This window comes from Protopterus annectens, chromosome 6.part1, assembly GCF_019279795.1.
Source record: "Protopterus annectens isolate FY-2018-M chromosome 6.part1, PAN1.0, whole genome shotgun sequence".
In the NCBI taxonomy this organism is placed as follows: domain Eukaryota; kingdom Metazoa; phylum Chordata; order Ceratodontiformes; family Protopteridae; genus Protopterus; species Protopterus annectens.
In genome coordinates this window covers 301,567,069-301,593,347 of record NC_056738.1, presented here as the reverse complement: position 1 = coordinate 301,593,347, position 26,279 = coordinate 301,567,069, and the positions used below count along the sequence as shown (strand labels likewise).

At 39.7% G+C, this 26,279-nt stretch overlaps 1 protein-coding gene across 1 annotated transcript in view; it reads left to right on the top strand.

Annotated features, from left to right (window-relative positions):
- Positions 1–26,279, top strand: part of ABCA12 (ATP binding cassette subfamily A member 12) — a 793,480-nt gene that overhangs the window by 725,948 nt on the left and 41,253 nt on the right. The window contains exons 71-72 of the mRNA XM_044075367.1: positions 5,492–5,597; positions 18,179–18,316. Coding sequence (XP_043931302.1) covers positions 5,492–5,597; positions 18,179–18,316 — 244 coding nt within the window. The remainder of the gene's footprint in view (positions 1–5,491; positions 5,598–18,178; positions 18,317–26,279) is intronic.

Here is a 26,279-nt window from a genome sequence, read left to right as displayed (position 1 = left end):
CTGATAAGCCAGCATTATGAGTTCAGGTAGATGATATTCCACAGTTCCATGTTATATACGTGGTCTGGGTTATGCTTAGGAGCAAAAGCACAAAATAGCCAAACACCATTTGGTGCCACATTTATTTGATTTATAAATACCAAGTAGATATAAATTTAACACATTCTAAGAATATTAGTTAAAAAAAAAAAGAAATATACTGTAAACTGTAGTCAGTTTTTGTGCTTATTCTGTAAATCCAATTTTTTGTGATACTTGAATCTAAACTGTATAGTGTTGTAGTCTGCGGTAGAAAATGATATGCATAGGATTAGTGCTTGTTATGTTAACATCATGCTGGCAAATCATGACATAAGATGTTATTTAAATAACTGAATAAAAATTATATCTACTTCAGTATTCATAGTAAATAATGTTCTAGTTATTCCTTATTTTGAACTTCATACTAGCAAACTTTAATGAGTTACAAAGAAAGAAAATACTGTGTGCTAGCCTGTGTAACTGATTTATTACTGTTTCTGCATTTTCTGTGTGTTTCTATCTAAAAACAAAAAAAACCCAAAAAAATAATCCTTGTTTTCCCGCCTCTCCTCGACTAGTTTAGACCAGTTTACAGGCTCTCCTGTATTCTGGGCTGTGGTGTAGTTCCTGTGTTGTCCATTACCTTACTTGGATAGAAGGAAGTTTCTTTGCTCACCAGTGGGAGTGGGGAGCCTTGAGCAGCCTACCTGCCCCTGTAGGAAGTGACCTCAGCACAAGAGCTGTAGTAATTGGTTGTTTTGGACCATTTCTAGCTCTTTTGAAGTTCCCTGTTTTAAAATCCGCTTTTGCACGGCTTTGCGCGGTTGTGCGCATAGCTTGGCACCGGTTAAACTAGGTTAAACTTCTTCTGGCTCCGCCAAGTCTGCTCTTCAAATTTTCCCTTAAGAAAGCTCTACTCTTAGTATAATCAGACTACTCGCTATATTATAAGCCTAGCACTTGTTCTCAAAACTTCTCTACTAAGTAAGCGCTCTCATACTAAGTAAGCACTACATTCACCTACCACCCCTGTGAATATCCACTTCCCTTAAAGGCACAGCACTCCCTTATACTGTTCTAGCATGTCGAGTGGTAGATTACTGGTGTCCTGTCCAGTTCAGCTGGTTAATCTGGGTATCTTGAGACAATGCTACAATTGTCTCGTACACAGACAACCCCCTCCTCCTCCCAACAAACACAAATACATGTGAGAGATGCAACTATATAGCCAAACTGGAGGCTGAACTCTCTCAACTCAGGGCTGGCATGACCAGACAGGAGGAGATGGTAACCACACACACAACAAACCCAGTCCCACATAGACCTACCACAACTGCAAACCAAACACATAAAAACACAAAGACATACTCGGAGGCTCTAATAAAAAACTTACCAAAACAACAGAGGCTCCCAAAGCAGACATCCAAAAATCCGCCACCTCAAAACAAAACACATGCAACACATACTTCAATAAATCAGTGTGTCAATCAATCACAGCCCTTAAGGCTAAACACCATGCCTGATACACTAGTAATAGGTGACTCTATAGTCAGACACACTGATGTCCCGCTTACCAGGCTGAACAAGGAGAGGGTGACTGTGAGCTGCCTATCGGGAGCTAGGATCTGCCACATAACACACGCACTCAGGTCACTCCAAAGCAAGTACAAATATGACTCCGTCATTGTCCATGCTGGTGTGAATGACCTGAGACGTACCTCCCTGGACTACATTAAAAGAAACATAGAGGAGCTCTCTGATTATGTAGCCCAGGCTGGTATGACCCTGACCCTGAGCAGCATCTTGCCCTCACCAAGAATGATGCCACAATACAAAGACAAGATGATCAGCTTTAATAATTGGCTCAAGTACTGGTGTCATTCCTAGGGGATCCAATGTCTGTCTGCCTGGGATGACATGTTGGACAAGCCACGCTGCTTCGCAAGGGACGGCTTGCACCTGTCACCACTGGGCTTCCGGATATTGGCTAAGGCTCTTGCCACCCCCATAGTGCCTTTTTTAGGCAAGGCTCAAAAGACAAACCCACCTCCTTAGAAAACAAAAATGGAAAAAAACTAAGGGTAATGCTGCTCAACGCCAGAAGTCTAAATCTCAAGATGCAGGCACTCGATGCACTCCTCAGTATGGAGAACATCGACGTCTGTGCAGTTACTGAAACCTGGTTCAAGTCTCCTGAGAGCACCCCAGCACTACCAGGCTATACCTCATATCATGCTTTTCGGCCCCAAAACCTGGGCCGAACCACAAAGGGAGGGGGAGTGTCCATATTCATCAAGGACACCCACACCTCCAGGTTAGTAGCAACACATGAAGCATTGGAGACCATGCAGGTGCAACTAACCATAGGCAAAACTGCTATACAACTGGTAGCATGTTACAGACCACCCTCCCAATCTCAGGAACCCCACTCAGCCTTCCTGAAGACATTGGAGGATATGAATGTATCACAAAATACCATCATACTGGGGGACTTCAACTACCCTAACATAGATTGGGTACATTATTCTAGCCCCAACACCCTAGCCCAAAGGTTCCTGGAATTCATAAATTCAAATGCAGTGGAACAACTAGTCACCTCTCCCACTAGGGGAGATAATATACTAGACCTGATCATCACAAACATGGGGAAAAAATGCTCCACACCGGAGGTATACCCCTCACTAGTGAGATCTGACTACAAACTAATCACCCTGGATATACATATCCCACCTCCACCCCCAGCACAAAAGACCACAGTGAAAAACTTCTCAAAAGCAGACTTCACTCTTCTTAAGACTGAGATGGTATCCTTTAAGCCCACTGGGCCAGTGGATACCACATCCCACAATGCTGAATCCTTCACAAATGCTTTCTATGGACATCTCCAAGAATGCATGGATCATGCAATCCCAAATAAATCCAAGTCCCTCTCCACCAAAGGCAAGCATCCTGTCTGGTGGACCTCAGCCATTAACAAATTGTATAACCAAAGAAGGAAGCTACTGCATGACAGAGCAAAATCCCATAAAGGGAAGACATCTCTGATCAACACTAGCAGAAAACTACGTTCTCTCATAAAACATCCAAGGCCAACTTTGAGAGAAAAATCGCTAAGGACACTAAAGATAACCACAAAGCCTTCTTCAGCTATGTTAGAAACCTGGCGGAAACCCTCAGATATGCTCAGAGTTAGTTCACAACAACAAAAAATACACTGAACCCACAGATATTGCCAACATTCTGGCTGACAGGTTCAGTGCAAATTTCTCCCCTCCCTCACCCCCAAAAGAAGAAATACTTATCCCAGCTGAATGTAATCTCCCTGTCATCTCAGATGTCCAGGTGAGAGCTGCCCTCAGCAAAGCTAAAAACACAGCATCAATGGGACCTGACGGTATCCCGGGTTGCGTGCTACGTGAACTCCAAGAGGAGCTAAACCCGCACATAAAAATGCTATTTAACCTTAGCCTTACTACAGGATATGCACCTGAACACTGGCATACAGCAACAGTGGTCCCAATCCACAAAGGGGGTACCTCTACAGACCCTGGGAACTACCGCCCCATAAGCTTACCCAGCCTGGTCTGCAAAGCTATGGAAATAATCATTATGGAACTCATAAATAGAGACAGTGGGGACCTACAGACACTTGACCCCACCCAGTTCGGCTTTGTAAAGGGCAGATCCTGCCTTTTGAACCTGGTTGACTTTTTCGAAACAGTCACTAGAGCCATTGATGAGGGCAAAGCAGTTCATACAGCCTACCTGGACTTGGCTAAGGCCTTCAACACAATACCCCACTCAGGCATCATAGATAAGCTCAGCAGCTTAAATGTAAACCCTTATGTCACTAGATGGGTTGCAAACTGGCTAAAGGACAGAACCCATAAAGTTAAAATCGCTGGAGCAATGTCAGACTCAAAGCCAGTCACAAGTGGTGTCCCACAGGGATCTGTCCTGGGACCCCTCTTGTTCGGCATTTATTTCTCAGATGTTAAAGCAAACATGGGAGGGTTGTGGCTGACAAAGTTCACAGATGACTGCAAACTAGGCGCCATAGTCGACACACCACTGGACGCATACATCCTACAAAAAGGCCTCACAGAAACGGACAACTGGTGCCGGAGTCATGGCCTTAAACTAAATGCCAAAAAATGTATAGTCATCCCCTTTGGGAAAAACAAAGTACCCACAAATTATCACATAGACAGCAGCCCACTGAGTATGGAAAAAGTAATCAGAGACCTAGGGACCCAAGTCGACAGCGACCTCTCATTTGACACCCACATTGCCAAAGTGGTTAGAAAGACATTCTACCTTGCACACCTTATCATGAAGGGATTCACATCCAGATCCAAGGATGTCATTGTACCCCTATACTCCTCCCTCATCAGACCCATGATTGAGTACAATGCCCCATTTGGTATGTACCTCACCCGGCATTTGCAACAGCTGGAGAGACCACAAAAGTACCTCACCAAGAGGATCAAGGGTCTCCAACATATGTCTTATTCTGCCAGACTAAAGAAACTCCAGCTCTATTCAGTAGCATACCGCCTGCTCAGAGGTGATCTCTGCCTGACGTACAAGGCCATGTCCAATCAGGAACTGATGGACATGCTCCACCTCAAAAAATCCAAATCCGTCAGAACCACGAGAGCTAAAGACTTAAACCTCGGCACAAGTATGAATAGGACATGCTGGAGGGATAGATTCATAACCCAGAGGCTTCCCATGCTCTGGAACAAGATCCCAGTTCATGTTAGGCAGAGCCCCTCACTGACTCTCTTCAAGAGAAATCTTGATGAGTGGATGGGAGATCATACGTTTACCCCAGGGGTCACATCTGTGTCACTACTAGACAGGGGCACAGTAAACTAATTTTATTATATAAGGGGACGTTCACTGTGTCACTACTAGACAGAGGCACAGTATTCTAAATCTATTCTGTGCATTTTTGTACCATTTCATGGGGTGGCGAAAGCCACATCACTATGGCTAGGCTTACAAATGCCCCAGGGCAGATAGCCTAGTACTAAACTATGAAACTATGAAACTATGTTGAAAATTTGATATAGGGTCTCTGAACTTAACATCTGTCATTTTAGATGTATATAAAAGTATTTTGGAAAACAAAGCATATGTTAATATCATCTAATTCACATGGAGTACAGGTATCAGTTATGCTGATGTTAAGATGGTATGCTAAACGTAATGTTAAAGTCACATGTGGATATTGGCTCTAACTTGTAAAAAAATGCATTCAAAGGTACATTTATTTGCACAATCATTCCACAGTATAACAAACAATGTTCCATCAGGTAGGTAGCAGAAGGTTTTGTCATTTCTTACTTGCGAAATAAAATACCTTGTGAGACTACAATGAATTATGTTACGCTGGTTATATGGGACATTAGCTTAAACCTGCCATGATTTTCTCACTGTTGTTTACCTATCTCTGGTTCTACAGATTTGGAAGTGGCTACACAGTGAAGTTGCATCTTACTCGTAAAATGGAGAGAGTTGATACATTAACAGAATTCATGCAACAACATTTTCCAGGCACAGATCTTAAGGTGAGTACTGGACTATCAAGTACATTTTAACTGCACATTTGTTAGTGATTACACAATGGGAACAACAAAGTAAAATTCATAGTCATATTCTGCACTGACCAGTTTATCAGGACAGGTATACCAGCAGAGAAATCTTATTTAACAGCAAATGGAAAAATCTCTGTGGTAGCTTTTAAAAACTAAAGTGTTTAATATAATAAAATTTAAGGAAAGTTTTAACCTTAAAGTATTCTAGCTTTGCTACAATTATTCATATTGTTTGAACAAATATCCATGATTCTTACCAGAACTTTCACTTGTATGTTCTAGAAATGCTTGAAGGACAGCATTATCTTCAACCCATCATTTTTTTACTAAAAGACTTCTAGATATTTATTTCTTTTTCAGTCAAATAAGTTTTTCTTATGTTTTCTTAAAAGTTTAACATTTTATCTCTATAAATGGCATTTTTGCAGCCTGTGCATAATTATAGTATCCACTGCAGAGGCACCATCATGAGTTCATTCTTCATGAGTTCATCTTTTTACAACAATACAAATCTTACAATCTTACATCTAGCCAGTAAGCCTTAGGAGTTTATCTTCTAGATTCAGTGAATATTTTTTGAATACTTGCCCCTAGAGGAATTTGTCACAACTTCTCTAAGATAACCACTTACAATATCCTCAAATATATTTTCCTTCTCCTCTGCTCTTGCAGTATGAGTTCATAATCTGACACTAATTGCTTGCCTAGCAGCTAGTTGCCACACTTCATAGTCATGCAACACGTCCTACCAATCCGTATCTCTTCCCTACATTAAGACCCACTGAAAAAGGATCTATTTTTAATAGTGTGTGTGTGTGTGTGTGTGTGTGTGTGTGTGTGTGTGTGTGTGTGTGTGTGTGTGTGTGTGTGTGTGTGTGTGTGTGTATGTATGTATGTTTATTTATTTTATTTATTTTACATTTGTTAACCGGGATGGTCCGACTGGATACATGTCCTTTTTCAGCGGAGGCCCGGGGAGAAAAGCTCCAACAGAGTTACATTGATAATTAGGTACAGTAAATGAGCTGAAAGAACTTAACAAAAACATAGGCTATTTACATACAAGTACAAGACTGCCATTACTATTTCTGAGATTACTACAAATGTAACATTAATAACATATTAGCAAGGATGGTAGGCAGTATAATGACATAGAGTTAGACATGATACATATTTCTTTATCACAGTATACAAAGTACTTATCATCTTAATTAGTTGTTTATGTTTTAGTTAATGACACAGAGCTAGTCTGGGTTTGAGCAAGGACATAGCCAGTGTGACTTGAAGTGGAGTTTTAGACTATTTTTGAATTGACTTAGAGAAGTTGCAAGCGTGATGTTATTTGGGAGAGAGTTCCATATTTTACCAGTGGTGTTGGCAAATAGCGCGTCACCACCTAGGTTGAGAGATTTAGTTGTTTGGACAAGGCGTCTGTTTGCTGAGCGAAGGCAGCTTAGATTGGAGTAGGGAGTCATAAAGTTTTTTAGTGCTGGAGTATTCTCAGGTTGTTTAAGGATTTTGAAGGCCTCTATGAGTTGGGACTGGTGAAGAAGGTGTGGGAATTCTATCCATCCAAGCTTTTTCAGGTTAGTACAGTGGTGTGTTCTGTAGAGTAGGCCTGTAACGAACCTGGCAATGTGATTATAGCAGGATGAGAGCTTGGCCAGATCAGATTTGTTAAGGTGAGTGAGGACAGGAGAGGCATATAGTAGGGTAGAGAGAAGGTGTGAACGGGCTGTGGCTACCCTGGCATTCGGGGTAAGGAAGGCTTTAATTCTATATAGGGTCCCACGTTTCTTGTTGACTGACTTAATGGCTTGGTTGATATGTATATCAAATCTGAGTTTATTGTCAATGTTTACTCCTAATAGCTTTGTATAGGTGTCTGGGAAGATGATGGTCCCATTATTGGATTTTATAGTGAAGTTTTCAGTCAGAGATCTATTAGTTGGGTAGAAGAGAAGTAACTTGGTTTTGTTTGGATTTAAGATCAGGAGATGGTTGGCAAGCCAGTTTTCGACTTTGGTGAAGCTATGTTGGGTGGTAGTTAGTAGATTTGCAAGAGAGGCATTGGAACATATTATAGCCGAGTCATCTGCATATTGAATGCAGGTGGCTTCAGGGATGACTGTTTGGATGTCGTTTATGAAGACTGAAAAGAGGAGAGGTTATAATATGGAACCTTGAGGAACTCCTATGGTATTTGGTAGTAGGCAGGAGAGCTTGTTTTGAAACATTACTGCTTGTTGTCTCCCAGTGAGGTAAGCTTGAAACCAGTCAAGGGCTGGAGTATCTAGATGCAGGGTTTTTAAAGTATATAGAAGTAACTGATGGTTTACCATATCAAAGGCTTTCGATAGGTCCAGGAAGAGAGCAGAGGATATTTTTTTATTATTCCGGTTAAGATTAATGTTTTCAGTAAAAGAGAGGAGGGCAGTGGTTGTACTATGATGGGGTCTGAATCCATGTTGAGAGTCTGTGAGTAGTTTATTTTGGGTTAGATAGAGCATTAGTTGATTCTGCATGCACTTTTCCATAATTTTGGCAAGTGGTGATAGTATGGCTATAGGTCTATAGTTGGATAGTTCTGTGGATGAACCTCCTTTGTGGAGTGGAATAACATAGGATATTTTCCAAATTGAGGGGATTGAGGCCTCGGTTATGGTTCTGTTAATTAGGATTGAGATAGGGTAGGCTACGACATCTGCAGCAATTTGCAGGTATTCAGCTGGCAGAAGATCGGCTGAAAGGGTGGTTGGCTTCAGTTTTTTCAAAAGGGATCTGATAAAGGATGTGGACACTGGCTGGAAGTTAAAAGAGAGTGGTGAGTCGGGTATAGTGTTTATAGAAGTGTGGGGAGGAGAAAGTTGGTTAGCTAATGACTGGATGGTTTCTGTGAAGAAAGTATTGAATGAATTGGCTATATCTTCTTGGCTCTTATATATATATAAATAAATTCTGTTGCTGGTTCTGGAATTTACGTGCCTAGCTTGCAAAATTCCTGATGCTTGATCTATATATGCTTTTAAATTGGACTGCTTATGCAAAGTGCTAAAGGACTAAAAACATTAAACAATTGGTATCCTCCAAGGGAAACCTCATCTACTTGAGAAGCATTGGGGTCAGGTGGGCCACCTTATCCTTCTGTACCATGTTTTCTACATGGAAATGTCAACTATTATATTACAAAAACAACACATTTACACTTGGTGTGTAATATATATATATGATCTTTAGTCATTTAAGTTTCTGTCTTAATAATTACTCAGCTGTACGTACCCTAACTGTTCTCCCACAGTTACTCCCACCATAATAATACTTCAGGGAAATTATAGCACGTATCTCCTAGGCCTTAGTGATCTAGTGTAACCCCCTCTCCTAGCCCCATTATGATCTAAGTACCATTACTATATTTTAAAGAGTCATCCCTGATGCTCAGTGGTTCCACTCACTCCTCAATCCCTGTTATGAAGTCTGTGTTGTTATAGCATTTAAATTGTCATCCCTGGTGTCCAGTGCTTCCCCTGCACCCTATTCTCCATACGACCATTGGTGGCATTACAGCAATTTTTGTCTTGGAGTCTTGTGCATCCCCAACCACACCCCTCAATCCCTGCACTACTGTTTGTGCCATTACAGCACTTTGAAGTTTAATCCCTGATGTCTAGTGCTTCATGATTCCCAATCTCTATGCTACTATTGGTGCCATTAAGGCACTCTACCAGTATGCCCTGATGTCTAGCAGTCCCCACCAGCCATATTCATGTTCAGTGGTTGAACACTGCCTTTTGGCCATGTTCAGTACCACAATGTGGTGATGATGGCTGTGCTGATCTACATGACTGAGTTATTTCTTGAATTGCTCGTCAATGTTGATGTCTTCCTGCAGATGGTTTCAGGAAGAGAATACATGGCATATGCCTCTCCCCTCAGAATGCCTCATTAGTAATCAACATGACTGCTTAACAATCCCTTCATGGAAATGGATGTGTTTGTATAAAGGACTGTGTAGTACCATATAAGAGCAGATTCTGAATCGAGGAAAGGTACCATGATGTATACACTGTAGTGTACATGTTGCAGTATCTTAATAAATTCAACCCTTAAACACAAAATACTAATATAATTTAGAAATGAATTCATGAAAAAAATAAAACATGAAATTAACACACCAAATAAATATAAATAAGCAATGTTTTTGCAGTAGTTGTGTGAGCTGTGCCCCTGTCTCAAGCCTGAATATATATTTTAAATACAAAGTTGTACAAACTAGGAACAAGGAGTCCAGTCATAAATTTGTTCCAATTTACCTGTGTAATACAACAAGGTTATACAACTTTTGACTTATAATAGTTTGTTAGACAGGTATGTAGGTAGATAGATAAGTGATACAGCCCACACATGGGTACAGGGGGCAGATCTCCATGCAGAAATATTGTTTACATATTTCCATTTGATGCATTATACTCATGTTTTGTATTTGAGGTCATGGTTACAGTCAATATTGTTTGGGATTTTGATTTTTTGACTCTTGAGGTTCATTCTTCTTCTCCAGACTTCTTTAGGATTTTGGTTTTGGGCTTATGAACTTCAGACATTAAAGCTTCATTCTTATGGCAAAGTTTAAATTAAGCAACTCTATACTGTTGGACTGATTTTTTTTTTGCAAACTTCTTGCAAACCTTTTTTTTCTGTGTTTACTTCAATATCCCAAAACCAGCACAAACTAAGGATGAAAACACAGGCTTTATAAAAGAAATACTAGACATACAGAAAGAAAAGCAGATTCTGATCTAACATAGGGCATATACAAATTATAAGAACATAAGATTATTTGACCAGAAGCCATGCGTGGCTTGCCAGTAACCATCCTTACAGTCTAATGCACTTTTCAAAGTATTTTAGGGTGTCAATCCATTTGTCTAAGTTATGTTCAAAGGTCAAAAGGAAATCATACTGGTTGACACATAAAGGGAGCATTATCCACAGAAAGAAGATGCAGTGGGTGAAGAACCTATCCCTCCATATAGTTTTATTTCTTTCCTGATGAAGATTTAGTTCTCTTGTTCTGGTACTGACTGTATTGTTTGACATTTAGAGAAAAAGGAGGTTACAGATAGTGGGATCCCTGAGGGAATGGTAAGCAAGACACAGGTTTCTTCTCAAGAGCTTATATGAACTGGAGTAAAGGGACAGGGATGTCAGATTTGTGCTTTAAACTGTGCATTAGACAACCTAGTATATAGTCAGGACCATGGAAGAGGTGTTTTTGGAAAGCACTTTAATGAGATTATCCTTTGAGATAGGGAAAGGAGTGACTCAGGGATGCTTGGAGTAGGGATGATAGTTTCAGGGGAGTATGTTAGAAATGTCTTTTGGACTGGAGTAGGAGTCCACAAATATGGAAAAGGACAGAGCAGTGATGTGAATTATTCCTTAGTTTTCTAACATAGCTGATGAAGGATATGTTCTTATACCTACCTTCAGAAGCTATCCTATGTTCATTGAATGCTTTGCTGGTTCTAATAGCGGCCTTCAGTTTCCTGGTGAGTAGTTTTATATTCTCTTCATGTTGGGGGCTTCTGGCCTTACAAGGTAATTTGCAGCTTCTTCCTTCTTTTATATAGTTTATTAAAATCTGCTGACCACCAGGGTGGTTTATTATTAAATTTACTACTGCATGTGGTTCTAGTGGGGACTGCCATGTCAGTGCATTTATCTAAATGAGAATATAGATCCCTGGCATAGGCACCTGCATATTTCTAGTCCATTGTGTGGTTTACTTGGTAAATTTATAGATTTTGTCATATGATTATAGAAGGGTTGCCTTTTTGAAGTCTGTAAAAAGGGTGGATTTGGCTACCAGAGGAGTGAATGTTTTGTAAGTAAAGGTAACCAGATGGTGATCCTACTTAACTAATGACAAAACAACCTTGGTTAGGGAACATGGCATAGGCAAGTTTGTGATAACTAGGTCCAGAATGTTACCACCCCTGGTGGGATTATGGACAGTTTGATCCAAGGAGTTTTCAATTACCCAGACAAAAACATGTGCATACCCTGTGTTCAAAGTGTAGGTACTCCAGGAATAGCTGAAGTCACCAAGGATTAAGGATCCATGATGTATACAAATATTTTTCCAGAAATGCCAGAAAATGTTCATGTTTCTCTGGGGCCTTAGAAGGGGAATGATAAAGCATGAGATGAAAGTCTGATTTTGCCAGTGTGAGCTGGAGTTCTAAGAGCTCCCTGGAGAAGTCTCTGGTATCACTTTGAAATGAGTTATATCCCAAACAAACACTGTGACTCCTCTACAATTATCAGTGGACTTAAAGGCATGATAGACACTGAACCCTGGCATGGAGAGTGCACTGTCAGTCATTACACTTGAACAAAGTATCCATGATAGCACAAACATGGATGCATTCAAGATGCAGAAGTGTCTCCAGGTCAGACAACTTATTCCTTTGAAGTAAAAATAAAACTTGGACCCCCAGCTAAACCTGGACTATTCAGTAGCTATTCTAAGACTAACTTCTTGCTATTAAGTGAGAACCTGACAAAATTTCAATCCCCAATAAATCCTGAGAACACTTCTGCCTATGCAGAACTGTTCACAGAAAACCCGTACAAGCATGTTAATTGCTGCATAGAGGCAGCTGTACCCACCAGGCAGAACTAACTAACTCAAAAAATAAACAAGCCACTATAGTGGAATCACAGAATCAATCAGCTGTATAACAGGAGGAAGGAAATTATGGCAAAAATTAGGAGGTGCAGCACCCAGCAGGATAAAAGCACTCTCATCAAACTAAACAAACAACTCAGAGAACAAATAAAGTCCACCAAAGTCAAATTTAAGGTAAGTTTGGCCTCCCAGGCTAAGGACAACCACACAGCATTATTTAGCTATGCCTGCAACCTCAAAGGCAATACACAATTGTGTGCAGAGCTCATTGTAAATGGAGCCACCTATACTGAGCCAGAAGTATAGCAAACCTCCTGGTTGATAAATTCAGCTCCAACTGTACTCCTCTCTCCCCCTCAACCTTCTCTCAGGAAATATCATCAAATATAACTCCCCCTACTATCACCAGGGAACAGGTCCTTAATGATCTCTCTAAGACCAAGAACACTGCATCAATGGGCCCAGACAGTATCCCAGGATGCCTTCTAAATGGCATGAAACATGAACTATCAGGGCCTCTGGAATTACTATTTAACTGTAGCCACCAAACAGGCTTCATGCCTCATGAATGGAGAAAGGCAACAGTCATCCCTCTGCACAAACATGGGCCATCTACAGACCCTGGAAACTACAGACCCATAAATCTCACTAGTCTTATATGTAAGGCCATGGAAAGAATTATGATGGAGATGACCAGTAGAGATATAGTAAACCTCTAGACACTGGACCCAGCCCAGTTTGGTTTCGTCAAGGGCAGATCATGCCTACTCAGCCTGGTGGACTTCTTTGAGAAGGTCACCAAAGCAATGGATGAGGGCAAAATCGTTCACACTGCCTACCTTGACCTGGCCAAGGCATTTGGCACAATACCCCACTCAGACATTGTTGACAAACTCAAGAGGTTAGGTACAAACCAGTATGTCACCAGATGAATAGCCAACTGGCTCACAGACAGGACCCAGGATGTTTGAATTGGGGAGCCCACATCTACAAAGAGGCCAGTCACAGTTGAAGTCCCTCAGGGATGAGTCCTTGGACTGCTCCTTTTTTGCATTTACTTCTCAAAAGTCAAGGCCAATGTCATTGGTCTCTAGCTAACTAAATTTGCAGATGATGGCAAATGAGGAGCAGTATTTGAATCTCACACTGACACAGATGTTCTCCAGGAGGGGCTGACACAGACAAACAACTGGTGTCAGAGCCATGGACAAAACTAAATGCTAAGAAATGCATAATAGTATCCTTTGGGAAGTCATCCATCCCTGGTAACTATCACATTGACAACACACCCCTTAGAGTTGCCCCAGTAGGCAGGGACTTTGGGACACACATAGATAGTAATCTAGACTTTGATCATCATGTGTTTACAGTGGTGAGGAAATCATTCTATGTTATGCAACTTATAAACAAAGGTATGACATCTAAGTCCAAGGAAGTCATTGCCCCACTGTATTTGGCATTCATCAGACCTATCATTGAGTACAATGGCCCTTTGGTATGTCCCTAACCAGGCATATCCAACAACTGGAACATCCAAAGGGGTTCCTCTCTAAAAGAATACAGGGCGTAAGTAATATGCCCTATGCAGACTGACTCAAGGGCCTATCCCTGTGTCTCCTACAAGTGTTTGAGGGGACATCTATGCCTGGCATACAGGGCATTGTCAGACCCCACTCTGATGGACCTACTGCATATCCACAAAACAAACAGTACCAGAATTACCCATACTAAAGACTTAAATCTTGCCTGTATAAATAGGACTTGCTGGAGAGATAGGTATTTATCCCAGAGACTATCCCATCTTGAAACATGCCCCCCATCCATGTGAAGCAGAGTTTCTGCTTAACCCAATTCAAGTGCAACTTGGACAATTGGATGGGAAACCAGAAATTCATCCCTGATTTGGTACCCATGTCTCTAATGGACACAGATAACCTGTAAATGGTTCATCTCCCAGGAACCTGCTTACACTTATCAAGGATATCAGAACTTGTCAGAGATTTGGGATGCATGGCTAGGCTTAAAACGGCCCTTGTGGTCATTAGCCTAGTAAACACCTATGAACCGAGTCTTTCCCTTGACGATACCTCAGCCTGACACATTTGGAAAGTATCTAAAACTATTTCAGCTTTAGCAAATGCAAAATTATCATTTTCCTTTCTTCTAACAGAATAATTAAATGGTTTCTTAGTGTCTGTTTAGAATCATGTTGCTAATAAAAGCAAAGAAAAAAGAAAAGAAAAATTGAAAAAGATGATTTTACAGTCTAAAAAACACTCAAAAAAGAGTAATTCAAAGCAGTGTTAGCAGTGTTAATTTAAGTAAAGGGAGGTAAAAATAAGGGAAATGAATGTAGCTTTACTATGTCAGATAAAGAAAACACGGTACAAATTAAAAATAAATCGTTATCATCATCTTCCTTTTTCCCATTTTACGTGTTTCTTTGGTGTTGCGTCTGCTGTCTCCACTTTTATTGTTTCAGAGTCACTCTGCTACCTTCTTAAACAGTCATGCCTGCCTCTATCAGGTCTTCTCTCATGCAATCCATCCATCTCTTAGCTGGACATCATTGTCTTCTCTAGCCTTCTTGTTTTTCTCAAATCTGTTTTGCCAGATGCCTCCTGCTTTCCTGTGCATGTAACCAAACTACAGTAATCTGTTTATCTTAATCTGCTCTGCAAGTGGAGCTACTTTGGGTTCTGCTCTGATGTCCTCATCTTTTCATCTGTCCCATAGGGTGCATTATACTATCCATCTATGACCCTTCATTTCCAGGTTTCTGTATCATACAGAAGTACTGGTTATGCCACTGTTTTGTACTAATGGCTCTTCAGCTTCTTTGGCATTCTTCTGTCATACATTACCCATGACTTTCTGTAGCATATGGCTCCTGTGACTCTGAGTCTAGGTTTGGCTTCCACATTCAGATGTTCCATCTCCTTAATTAAACCTCCCAGATACTTGAAACGGTTAACCTGTTCCACTGTTTTTTCTTCTATCTTAGTTTTAAGCTGCATCATCATCATCATCATCATATTTCCCCTGTCTGCTGTCATTATCAGTGCATTGTCTCCACTCAGTTTCATCCTACGTGTCTTCAGTTTTTCATTTCATTCCCGTATTATTTGCTGAAGTTCCTTTTCAGAGGTTGCTTGTAAGTCATATTGTCAGCATGCAGCAATTTTGTCACTGTTCCATCTGACCTTTCTACTAATGTCATCAAATCAGTATGAACAGTAGCGGGATCAGAGCTGAACCTTGATGCAAATCCACTCATATTGTGAAATCCTCTATGAATTGGAACGCTACACGTACTGTTGTCATTGGATCTCTGTACAAAGGCTTCATAAATTCTAGCAATGTTTCTGAGACTTTGAACCATCATAAGATTGTCCAAACCAGCTTTCTTGGGACTCTGCCATGTGTTTTCTCCAAGTCTAAGAATGCTAAGATGGACTCTTTCCTCTTCTCAAGCTACTTCTCCACTATACCTCACACTGTAAATATTGAGTCAGTTGTACTGCACCATAATTAGAATCAAAATCCTCATCTTCTAGCTTACCTTCTACTACCCTGCGTATTCATTGTACCAACCTCCTTTCATGCAGTGAGACAGGAGTTTGATACTCTGTACTGCCCACAGTTGTGAACATTCCCTTGTTTATATACACTGGCTCTAGAATGCTTATTCTGCTATCATCTGGAGTGCATCTCACTCTTTCTCTCTGTCTCTCTCTTCGCCGTACTGTGATAAGTACCCTCAGGAGCTATTTCTTCCCTAATGCACCCGACATCTTGACTATATATGCAGTGACTTCATTTTCCTTAGTGCCTCTGTGCATCTTCCATGACGAACTCCCATTCCTTCTTCATTATTATCATAGTATCATTGCAGAATATTAGGCTAACAACCCTAAAAGGCCTTTTTAAGCCTAGCCATTCTACCCAATAATATTAGATAGGTACTGGTCCCATAGGTTTTGTGGGGGGTATATATAACTTAGACATGAGTGGTTTAGCATTTACAAGGTTCCTTTCTCTAATACAGACATAATTGCCAGACTAGGGGTGTGTTTACTATTCGCCATCCACTGATCCAAGTTTTACTTGAATAAGTGCAAGAAAGAACTCTTCTTTACATGAATGGGAGGCCTGCTCTAGAGAAAAGGCAGCCTCTGAAACACATACATGTCCCTCCAGCATGTTTTATTTATTTTGCAGATGGGGTTTAGATCCCTGGCTTGGGTGTTTCTGTTGGTATTTGTTCAGTGGATGCGCAGCAGTCCATTAATACTAGATCAGAACATCCTTTGTATGACAGGCATAGGTTGCCTCTCAGCAGCCTGTAGGAGACTGAGTATAAGGACAAGGCTTTGAGGGAGTCAGCACAGAACTTGTTTTCACACCAGGTATTCTTCTGTGAGGAACACCTGCAGTTGTTCCATTAGTTGAAAATGCTGTTTTTAGGTACATGCCGAATGGGGCACTATACTCAATGTTTTTGCTCATAAGGGCAGAGTGAAACAGAACAATGACATCTTTGGACCTAGATGCCATACTCTTGATTATAAATTGTACAACAGAGAATGATTTCCTCTCTACAACAGACACATGATGGGAAAAGGTCAAATCACTGTCTACATGCTGTGTCTGACTACTAAGTCTGCTCTTAGGGTTGTATTATCAATGTAGTCATTTGCAGGGTGACTGTCTTTCTGAAAGCTATTATTATGCACTTCTTGGTATTAACTTTTAGACCATGACTCTTATCACCAGCTATTAGTCTGTGGCATCCCTTCTTGGAGGATATTGGTGTTTTGGGGAGATTCAGTAACTGTACCCGATTTGCAATTATGTCTAATCTTGGTCAGCCAAAGGCCTTTGACATTAGCCTTGACTTCAGAGAAGTAGATGCCAAACAGGAGCAGCCCCAGAACTGTGCCCTGAGGCAATTCTCTAGTGACTGGCCTTTGTGGAGGTAGACTCCCCTATTCTAGCTTCTTGGGTACTGTCTTTGAGCCAGCTGGCTAGCTAATGGGTAGAATAAGGATTTATACCTAATTTGGTGAACTGGTCTACAATGCTTGATGGGGGGTATTATACTGAATGCCTTAGTCGGGTGGAAGTAGGCAGTATGCACCATTTTGCACTCATCCATTGCTTTGGTGACCTTCTCGAAGAAGTACACCAGGCTGAGTAGGCATTGTAGTCAGCTGAACAGCTTTGTAAATTATTTTCCTTTTCCTTCAGAAGCTTCTTGAAATATTTCTTCCATCTAGCTTTGATGCCCCCTGGACTAGTGAACCAATTATGAATGACATCTACTGACCATCTTCTTTTAAATTCTGTTGTCTTAAGTGTTGCTGTAAAACAAAGCCCCATCATAATGGAAGCCCAACAAGGCCATTTTGGTGACAAAACACATTACAAAATGCACAAACACTTACAGCAATACAAGGACAATGCTACATACCTCAGAATATGAAAAAAATGTTTTTCAGAGTCCGTATATTATATGTTTTATATATATATATATATATATATATATATATATATATATATATATATATCTACACATATATATTTATGTATATATGTGTCCACATACACACACACAAACACACACACACACACACACACACACACACACACACACACACACACACACACACACACACACACACACACACACATCTCGCCAGTGACTGCAGCATGTTTAAATTGCTTGGTGAGTTCCAGTGTGACTGAGGAGACATTGTTCACATAACATGCAAGAATAAAAAACATTGCCTTGTAATTTAATGCAGTGATGAGAAAGAAAACAGTTGTACGAATATAGTTAAAATCCTTATTCCATTAATTACAGGACCATCACCTTAACATGGTTGAGTACCATGTGCCAGTTTCTACAGGAGGAGTGGCAATCATATTCCAGCAGCTTCAGACTAATAAAACATCACTGAATATCAAAAACTTTTCTGTCAGCCAGACCACACTGGATGAGGTAAGCAGACTAATGTTGTCGTATGCTGGAATTCATGTGAATTTTGAACTATGGCTTATTCAGTGCCTTTAATTTTTAATTATAAAATGGCAAAACCTGATCTAGAAATGCACCTTATTTATTTGTACTTCTGTTTTTATACTGGTAAGTGAAATCTTCACTCAGTAACCATTTTTAGTCATAATCCTGGCCACAAGGCACAAGTAAATGCAGTATATATGGATAATATAGAATATACAGGTGTGCACCGCTTAACGTCCTTCCACACAACACACTTAATGACCATACTGTGCAAGTGGCTGTAAATGCGATCAGCCATTGTGCAGACAGACATTAAGTGAAGCCCAATACAAAGTATAAGGTGTTTGCTTGACGCCCGCACCGCTTAACATTGTGTGGAATAAAACCTGTCCTGGACATTAAGTGGTGCAGCCTGTAGACTTAAACAGTATAATTCTTTGAGATAGGAGGAAACTGAAGTGCCCACTGAAAATCCATACATTGGAGCAGTGAGATAGAAATCTTAGCCACTGACCAAGCATTTTGCCCATCATGTGACAACAAGGTACCGTACTGTTTACGAAATTCTTATCAGTGCATCATCATTGCTCTTTTACAATGGAGGGAAATAAACCTTCTCAAGAGCAAATCAAGGCTTTTGCTCTAAAGGATTTTCTAATTTAAAAGAACAATGAACAAAATATATTTACAAAATATAGCTCAATGTACAAACAACACAAAAGTGAAGCACATCATTGGTTTATTTATACATTTATTAACTAAAGGAGAATGCTGATTAAAAAACAATTTGAAAGTATACTTCCTGACAGATGCAGAGCATTAGAAAACATGCTAGATAATGAAGGACAATTATTCTAGTAACTTTTTTCACTAAGTAGCTATATACAAACAACCATATCTACTGTATGTATTAGAGTTTTCTTTCAAAATGGTTTGAGAATGTGGAAGGTACTCATTACGTTTCTTGAGAAACTTTTGGTGATCCTTGTTTATGCTGCCTATATACTACTCCTGACACAATGCAATTGGTACAATATTTGATACATAAATGAGTCATCATAGAAAATAGGTTGTATCTGTTTTGTCATAGATCAGAAAATCTATTCACTGGATGTAAAAAGGATCAAAGTTACATAATCTTAGTGTTTGCATTTCTCTTTTATGCAGTCATACAGCCAAAGCAATCAAACCACAAAATAGGCTGTGAATAATTTAATAGTGATGAAGAGTTTAAAAAGTAAAACAGTTTGAAGAAGAAGGTGATTTAACATGAGGAGTAGGAATGGTAAAGAGATGGTGGATGCTGTGTATGTTCTTGAGTAAAGTACCAAGAAGAAGGATATGGAGGCAGTGAATTTAAATGGGAATAGAAAATAGTCAGGAAATGGTGCATAAGGAAATGGAAGGTGGTAGGAGGATTGTAAGCTCCTATCATGAATATTACAGTGCCGGGATGAACAAATATGGAATATTCTTACCTTGAAAGCAGGCAGGTGGTGCTGGGGTATGCCTGAGATGCAGGAAAGGACAGGTTGGTGTAGCGCCTGTGCTTTAGGGGTACAAGCGAAAAAGAAGGATTTGGATGAAAGGCTTAAAAGAATGGAATGGAAATGGGTTTTTATTGTGAAATTGTGAAATTCTTGGAAAAAAATATTATTTGGAATATGGGACCAGGAAAAAAATAAGCAGTAAAAGTAGAACGGGTTTAGTTCTGCAGAGGTTATTAAACAGACTGTATTGTAGGAAGTAGAAGATGTATATGGATGGGGAACCAAATAAATGGCAAATTAGTATGTAGAATGTGGGGATGAGTCAGAAAGTAGTACTGGAGTATAAAGTGAAATGGTTTGGGAAGTTTAAGGATTAGTAGAGAAGGGGGAAGAATATTTATGTATGTATATATGTATGCATTTATGTATGTATTTATTTATTTTATTGGCTTTTGTTTACCATTAATGTCCATATAGGCATACGTTGCCCCTTTTTAGTGAAGGTCCAGGGAGAAACGCTCCAAGTATAATACAAGTGCAATTGGTACAAAAAGCAGATGAAAAAAATTACAATGACTTTTAGCAATTTAGCAGAATGAATGCAAATATGATACATAATAAAGCACAAACAGAGCTTTACAAAGACAGCAGTACATATGGATAAATAAAAATGTTGTGAGTTATTAATACAATCAAATACATGACTATAATAATAATTCAAAACAAAGAAAGTGGAAGTAAGGAAAAGAAGAAGAAATCTGCAAGAGCATGCCTTTAAAAAGTGAGGTTTGAGAAAAGATTTAAATAACACCTTTGTGGCAGTGATCATTATACATCAGTGTGCAGAAGGAGCTAGGAGAAAAGACAAGTCTGAGAGGCATCACCAGGGAAACAGGTATGGTGTCAGCACAGAATGTGGCTGGGTCATCCATTAGCTGAGACAGAGGTTGAGACAGATGATTAGTAGATACACTGAGAGGAAGGTTGGGGTAGGTTGAGTACGAAGATGTAGGATTATTGTCATGAAGAGTGGTGGTAAGGTGCCAATGTATGGTATGTGGCTGGACAGTGGAAGTTACAAAAAGGATGTGATGTGAAAGGGGATGAAAGAAGAGAGAAGAGGTTCATGGGATTGAGTTTGATTGTATAGTGATATAGCATAACTCATGGGTGATGTAACTGGAATATGATACGCTAGTAGTAATGCTAATGGATAGAAATGATAAGAAGGGGGTTGGAGTGAACAGAAAAAGTGGACATGCCATTTTATAAACTACTATGATGTAAAAAGAGAGTAGGAAGGTACTAGATGCCTGGTAATCTAGGTCACTTAAGGCAGAGGGTAATTGCAGTGGTCATAGTGATATGCAAGGAGACTTATGGAAAAGACTTGATGTTAAGAGAAAGTAATCACTCATTCAACACTATGTTTTTAAAGTTAGTGTTGGTTATATAACACACTATTTACTGGTTATGTAACCAGAGTGGAACACCTTGCAGGAATACAATTACATGTATTTCATGTTATTTCCATTTTTCTTTAATTGATGTGGTTTCCACTGCATCTCTCTGCAATCATCCATGTCCCAGGCCCCCTTCCTCCTTAATCCCCTTCACCCTTCTCAACACTTGTGAGATTTACCCTTTCAGACCACGGCTTTGCTTTAAGCAAGGCAATCCTTAATGTAAGCAGACAGAGGAAGTAGCGAGCGGGGACCTAAGTTATCCTCCTGACAGCTACACGGGGCTTTTTTGAATGCCCCCCCAACTGTCTAGCTTAGTTTCTAATGCGCATTACAGACACATGCCTGTCTACTTACATCATTGCTCTCCACCATTCTGTAAATCTCACCTCCCTCTAAGAGGTGAGAGGCAAAACATGTTATGTGATTTCCGTTCTACATATTTTCATATAAAAAGACATAACAAATCTAAAACAGTCCATACCCTATGGATAAAAATATTTGTTTTTAGTATTGCCTTTAACAATGCTTTTCAATTTACCACTTACCTCAGCCAAAAAAAAACCTAATAGCTTGATTATTTTAACATTATACAATGGCTGGCCATTAACATCGTAAAACAAGCACGCTGACTGGCCAACCCAACCAGCGTGCCATTGAGAATATACAACAGAAAAAGGTCCTGTCGCCCAGACTTTTTTCTGTTGATATATTCTTTAATTTTAAGGGGTTTTTTTCAAAAGAAAAAAAAAGTGTAGCAACGAAGATCATCTTTTCTCCGTTGCTTACTTGCCCGAGCACTGATGTACTGGCTATGCATGGCAACATAAGTTCCAAACGCATGCGCAGTACATCAGATAGGGCAAGAAGGAGATAGCCAGAGGCAGAAGGACAGCATGGAGCCATTATATAAGGACATTATTTAAGAAAATAAGTATTTTTTTCTTAAATAATGTCATTGTATAATAGCAATAACCCACACCTGGGTGTGGGTAATGCTAGATTTACCCATGGTTGTCTTTGTTTGGCCACTCGGGCTTCACCCTCATGACCAAACCACACCAACCGTGGGTAAATCTAGCATTACCCACACCCAGACTTGGGTTATTGCTTAAATAGCTCACATTTAGATGTGGGTAGTGAAGATTTTAATTACTGCTGGAGTAGTTTGATCACAATGACAAAGCCTTCAGGATCAAACCCACTAGACATTTTTTTATATACTGTATTTGTATAAAGCCATTTCTTTTTCTTCCATCTCTTCTCATCAAGGGAATAACTCTGTGATGTACTGTGCATGTGCTGGTCATATTCATGCTGATGCCTGCTTAGTGCATTGATTAAATGCAATTCCTGCTACTTTTTTAAGAGTAAGTGGTCCCCAAGCAAGCAATTTCTTATTTTAGGATGCTTGCGCAATCCTGGTCTTCCATGAGCTTTTTCTAAACTTTTTCTTTTAAATTATTTTGCTCTGCTGGCCAGTATTTTGCTGTATGTAGTGGGAGTATTCTATCATTAGATCTTATTGCTTGAATTTAGATTCTTCACTTAATAGTAGGCAGAAAATAATAATTATATTATTTTAGAATACCACAATTGCAAGGACTTTTGCACTTTTACATTTGTTTTATTGCCCTATTTATTTCTGTGGGTAATGCTGGATTTGTAATGGGTATCATACCTCTCAACCTCTTTGACCAAGAAATCTGGACAAAGCCATTAACAAAAGTGGGACAAAAGCCAAAAAATAGGGACGATTTCTAAATATTGTTCTTACAAACTTAGAAGGTTGACAGACTAACAGGTTTTGCATTGGCATGACTTTTCTGAAGGATAGGAAGTCTGAAACTCAAATCTCTGTCATTATTTTCTAACTTCAGTCTTTAATGATTTGCCACTAGTTTGCCAGAAAAAACACAATTTTATGAAAAATGGACCAAACATGAGGCAAAAATTTGGACAGTCTGGGAAAATCTGTACAGTTGAGAGATAAGATGGGTATACCGATTGCTATGTCTAGTCAGTACACATATTTTCAAATACTAATCACGGTCTAGTGTGTGATTAAGCAATACTTCATTACTGTAAGGGTATTTCAGGATTTACCCACAGTTGGTGTGGTTTGATCAAAAGGGCAAGGCTCGAGTGATTAAACAAATCCAACCATGGTAAATCCTGATATACCACAAACAGCCATGGATTATTGTTATTATACAGTTACATTATTTAAGAAAGAAATTGCTGACCTTTCTTAAATAATGCATTAGTATAAGAGCACTTCTGTCTTCTTCTACGTTGTCTTTGCTGTACTGATGTACTGCGCATGCTGTGTACGTTCCCACAATTACACAGTACATCAGTGCAGGAGAAGCAGTGAAGAAAGCAGAATCTCCATTGCTGTTTGTTTAGTTTTTTTTGTTTGTAAGTTTTGGTGTGTCCTCTGTAGCATAAGCCAATAGAAAAGTCTGGTCACTCAATGGTACTTCAGCGACTAGACTTTTTTCTATTGGTATATGCTCAATTTACAATAGGCATGTTGGTTGGGCTATCCAAACAGTGTGTTTGTTTTTGAATAGCGATGAGCTGCAATTGTATAATATACATTTTAAAATGAACTTCTTAAATGTTAAATACACCATGTTAAATCTTTATAAGGATACAGTCATCCTGATCCTAAGTCATATTTTATAAGCAAATCAATCCTCCTAGAACCAGAACTATATTCAATCAACCATAACAGGTCATAATTTACAAACATGGATTATGTCTTTACTTTCACTTGAGCTGGGCCTTACAATTAAAACATAACCAGCAAAGACAAAGTCATTTGATTGCAAGTCTGTTTTTCATACATAAATGTAGTACTAAACATAATTACCATTTCCAGACTTGATGACAATATTGACTGAAAGAAGAAAGGCCATCCTATTAGTTTATCTTCTAATTCAGTCAGAGATGTGGTGTTCCCCACACACTTATTACAACTACCTTCCTGGCTGTAACAGTGGTCTTTGGTACAGATTGACTGACAGACACCATTTTAATTTAAAACTCATTGGTTCCGGCTGTTTTGTAGCTAACAGCTCATAACAAATAGCACTTTCTGTGGGACTAAGCATGAGAAAAAAAAAAAAAAAAAAACAGACGCAAATCCTACATTTACTAGCTCCAAGAAAACATGAGAGATTTTCAAGTGAGTTTTGTCCATTGCATGCTAACTATCAAGCCTCAGCTTGATCAAATATTACACTGTTGGAGATGGAGTGGGTATTCGGCTGTCATCCAGGCAGCTATGAGGGTGCTTTTGCTCTTAACTACATCCCAGCAATGAGAGCATATTTCATTTTATATCCTAACTGTTTCTGGTGATGACATGTGCATATGCATCAGTGAATGGATCACCTATAACTCCCTCTGTCCATGCATATGTCCTCCTCCATACACACTGACAGAGCAGGTATTGCTGACTGGGCAGCCATCTTTCTGGAACCGGTTCCCCTTATCACAGGTCTCCACTTTCTAGCTAAGGTCATGGCATTAGAGCAGTGACATCAGACAGGCTGAAAGCACCCTCCAACCCTGCTCAAACACTTTTCTTGACAAATCGGAACTCACATTCACACACATGCTCTTTTGCTTAATAGTTATGACAGCTCACCACCGTTGCACCTTTGCGTTTGTCTTATTGCCATACACACACACACACACACACACACACACACACACACACACACACACACACACACACACACACACAGATGAGATTGAATGCCACCAGATTTCCAGGTTTAAATGACCACATCTCTTTAAAACCTCATTTAAAGCTGAGATCTAGTGTAATATGAAATGCTAAAGGTTTGTTTTACATATTATATATTACAGATTACATACATTGTCAACAAACTTTAATTATTTAATTAATTAATTTATTTAATATAATTAATGTACGTTGTTTTTGTTTTTAAACTATGTTGGTTGTTGTCATGGTTAATTGTTTATATGCTTGTTAGACAAATGAAATTGAATACAGTATGTATTTTTAACTAAATATATTTATGTCCATCATTGTAATGAATATTCCTTTAAGGAAGTAATGGAATCATTGATTAATTGGGTGAGTTAGGATGTGCGGATGTGTATTTAAGTGTGAATGAACAATTGTTACACAGACTCTGATGATACTAGCTTGGCTGGTGAAAGCGCTCAGTCTGTGGTTGTCGTTTTGGAATAAAAGAATTTAATCTTCCTGTTTGGTGTCCCTGCATCCTTGGACTTGCTGTGGTGGAAATTTGTTAAGATTTGTTAATATTTCATTTTATATCCTAACTGTTTCTGGTGATGACATGAGCATATGCATCAGTGAATGGATCACCTATAACTCCCTCTGTCCATGCATATGTCCTCCTCCATACACACTGACAGAGCAGGTATTGCTGACTGGGCAGCCATCTTTCTGGAACCGGTTCCCCTTATCACATGTCTCCACTTTCTAGCTAAGGTCATGGCATTAGAGCAGTGACATCAGACAGGCTGAAAGCACCCTCCAACCCTGCTCAAACACTTTTCTTGACAAATCGGAACTCACATTCACACACATGCTCTTTTGCTTAATAGTTATGACAGCTCACCACCGTTGCACCTTTGCGTTTGTCTTATTGCCATACACACACACACACACACACACACACACACACACACACACACACACAGACAAACACACACACACGCACACACACTCTCACATTCTCACCAATGTGGACAAATGGTGGTCGAAGTTCAGATTAATTTCAATCTGAATATCCAGATCAGAGCTGGATCCAGCACTAGGAAACATAGGCAGTCGCCTAGGGCCCAGGGCTATGGGGGCCCACTCTGGCCAGGAGGCTTAAACATAAAAAAAATACTTCTTAACACTGCGGTGGCAGTGTCTTCTCATTTAAGGAGGACCACTCATGTGTCACTCACACACACGTCAGTGCAGATGGAAAC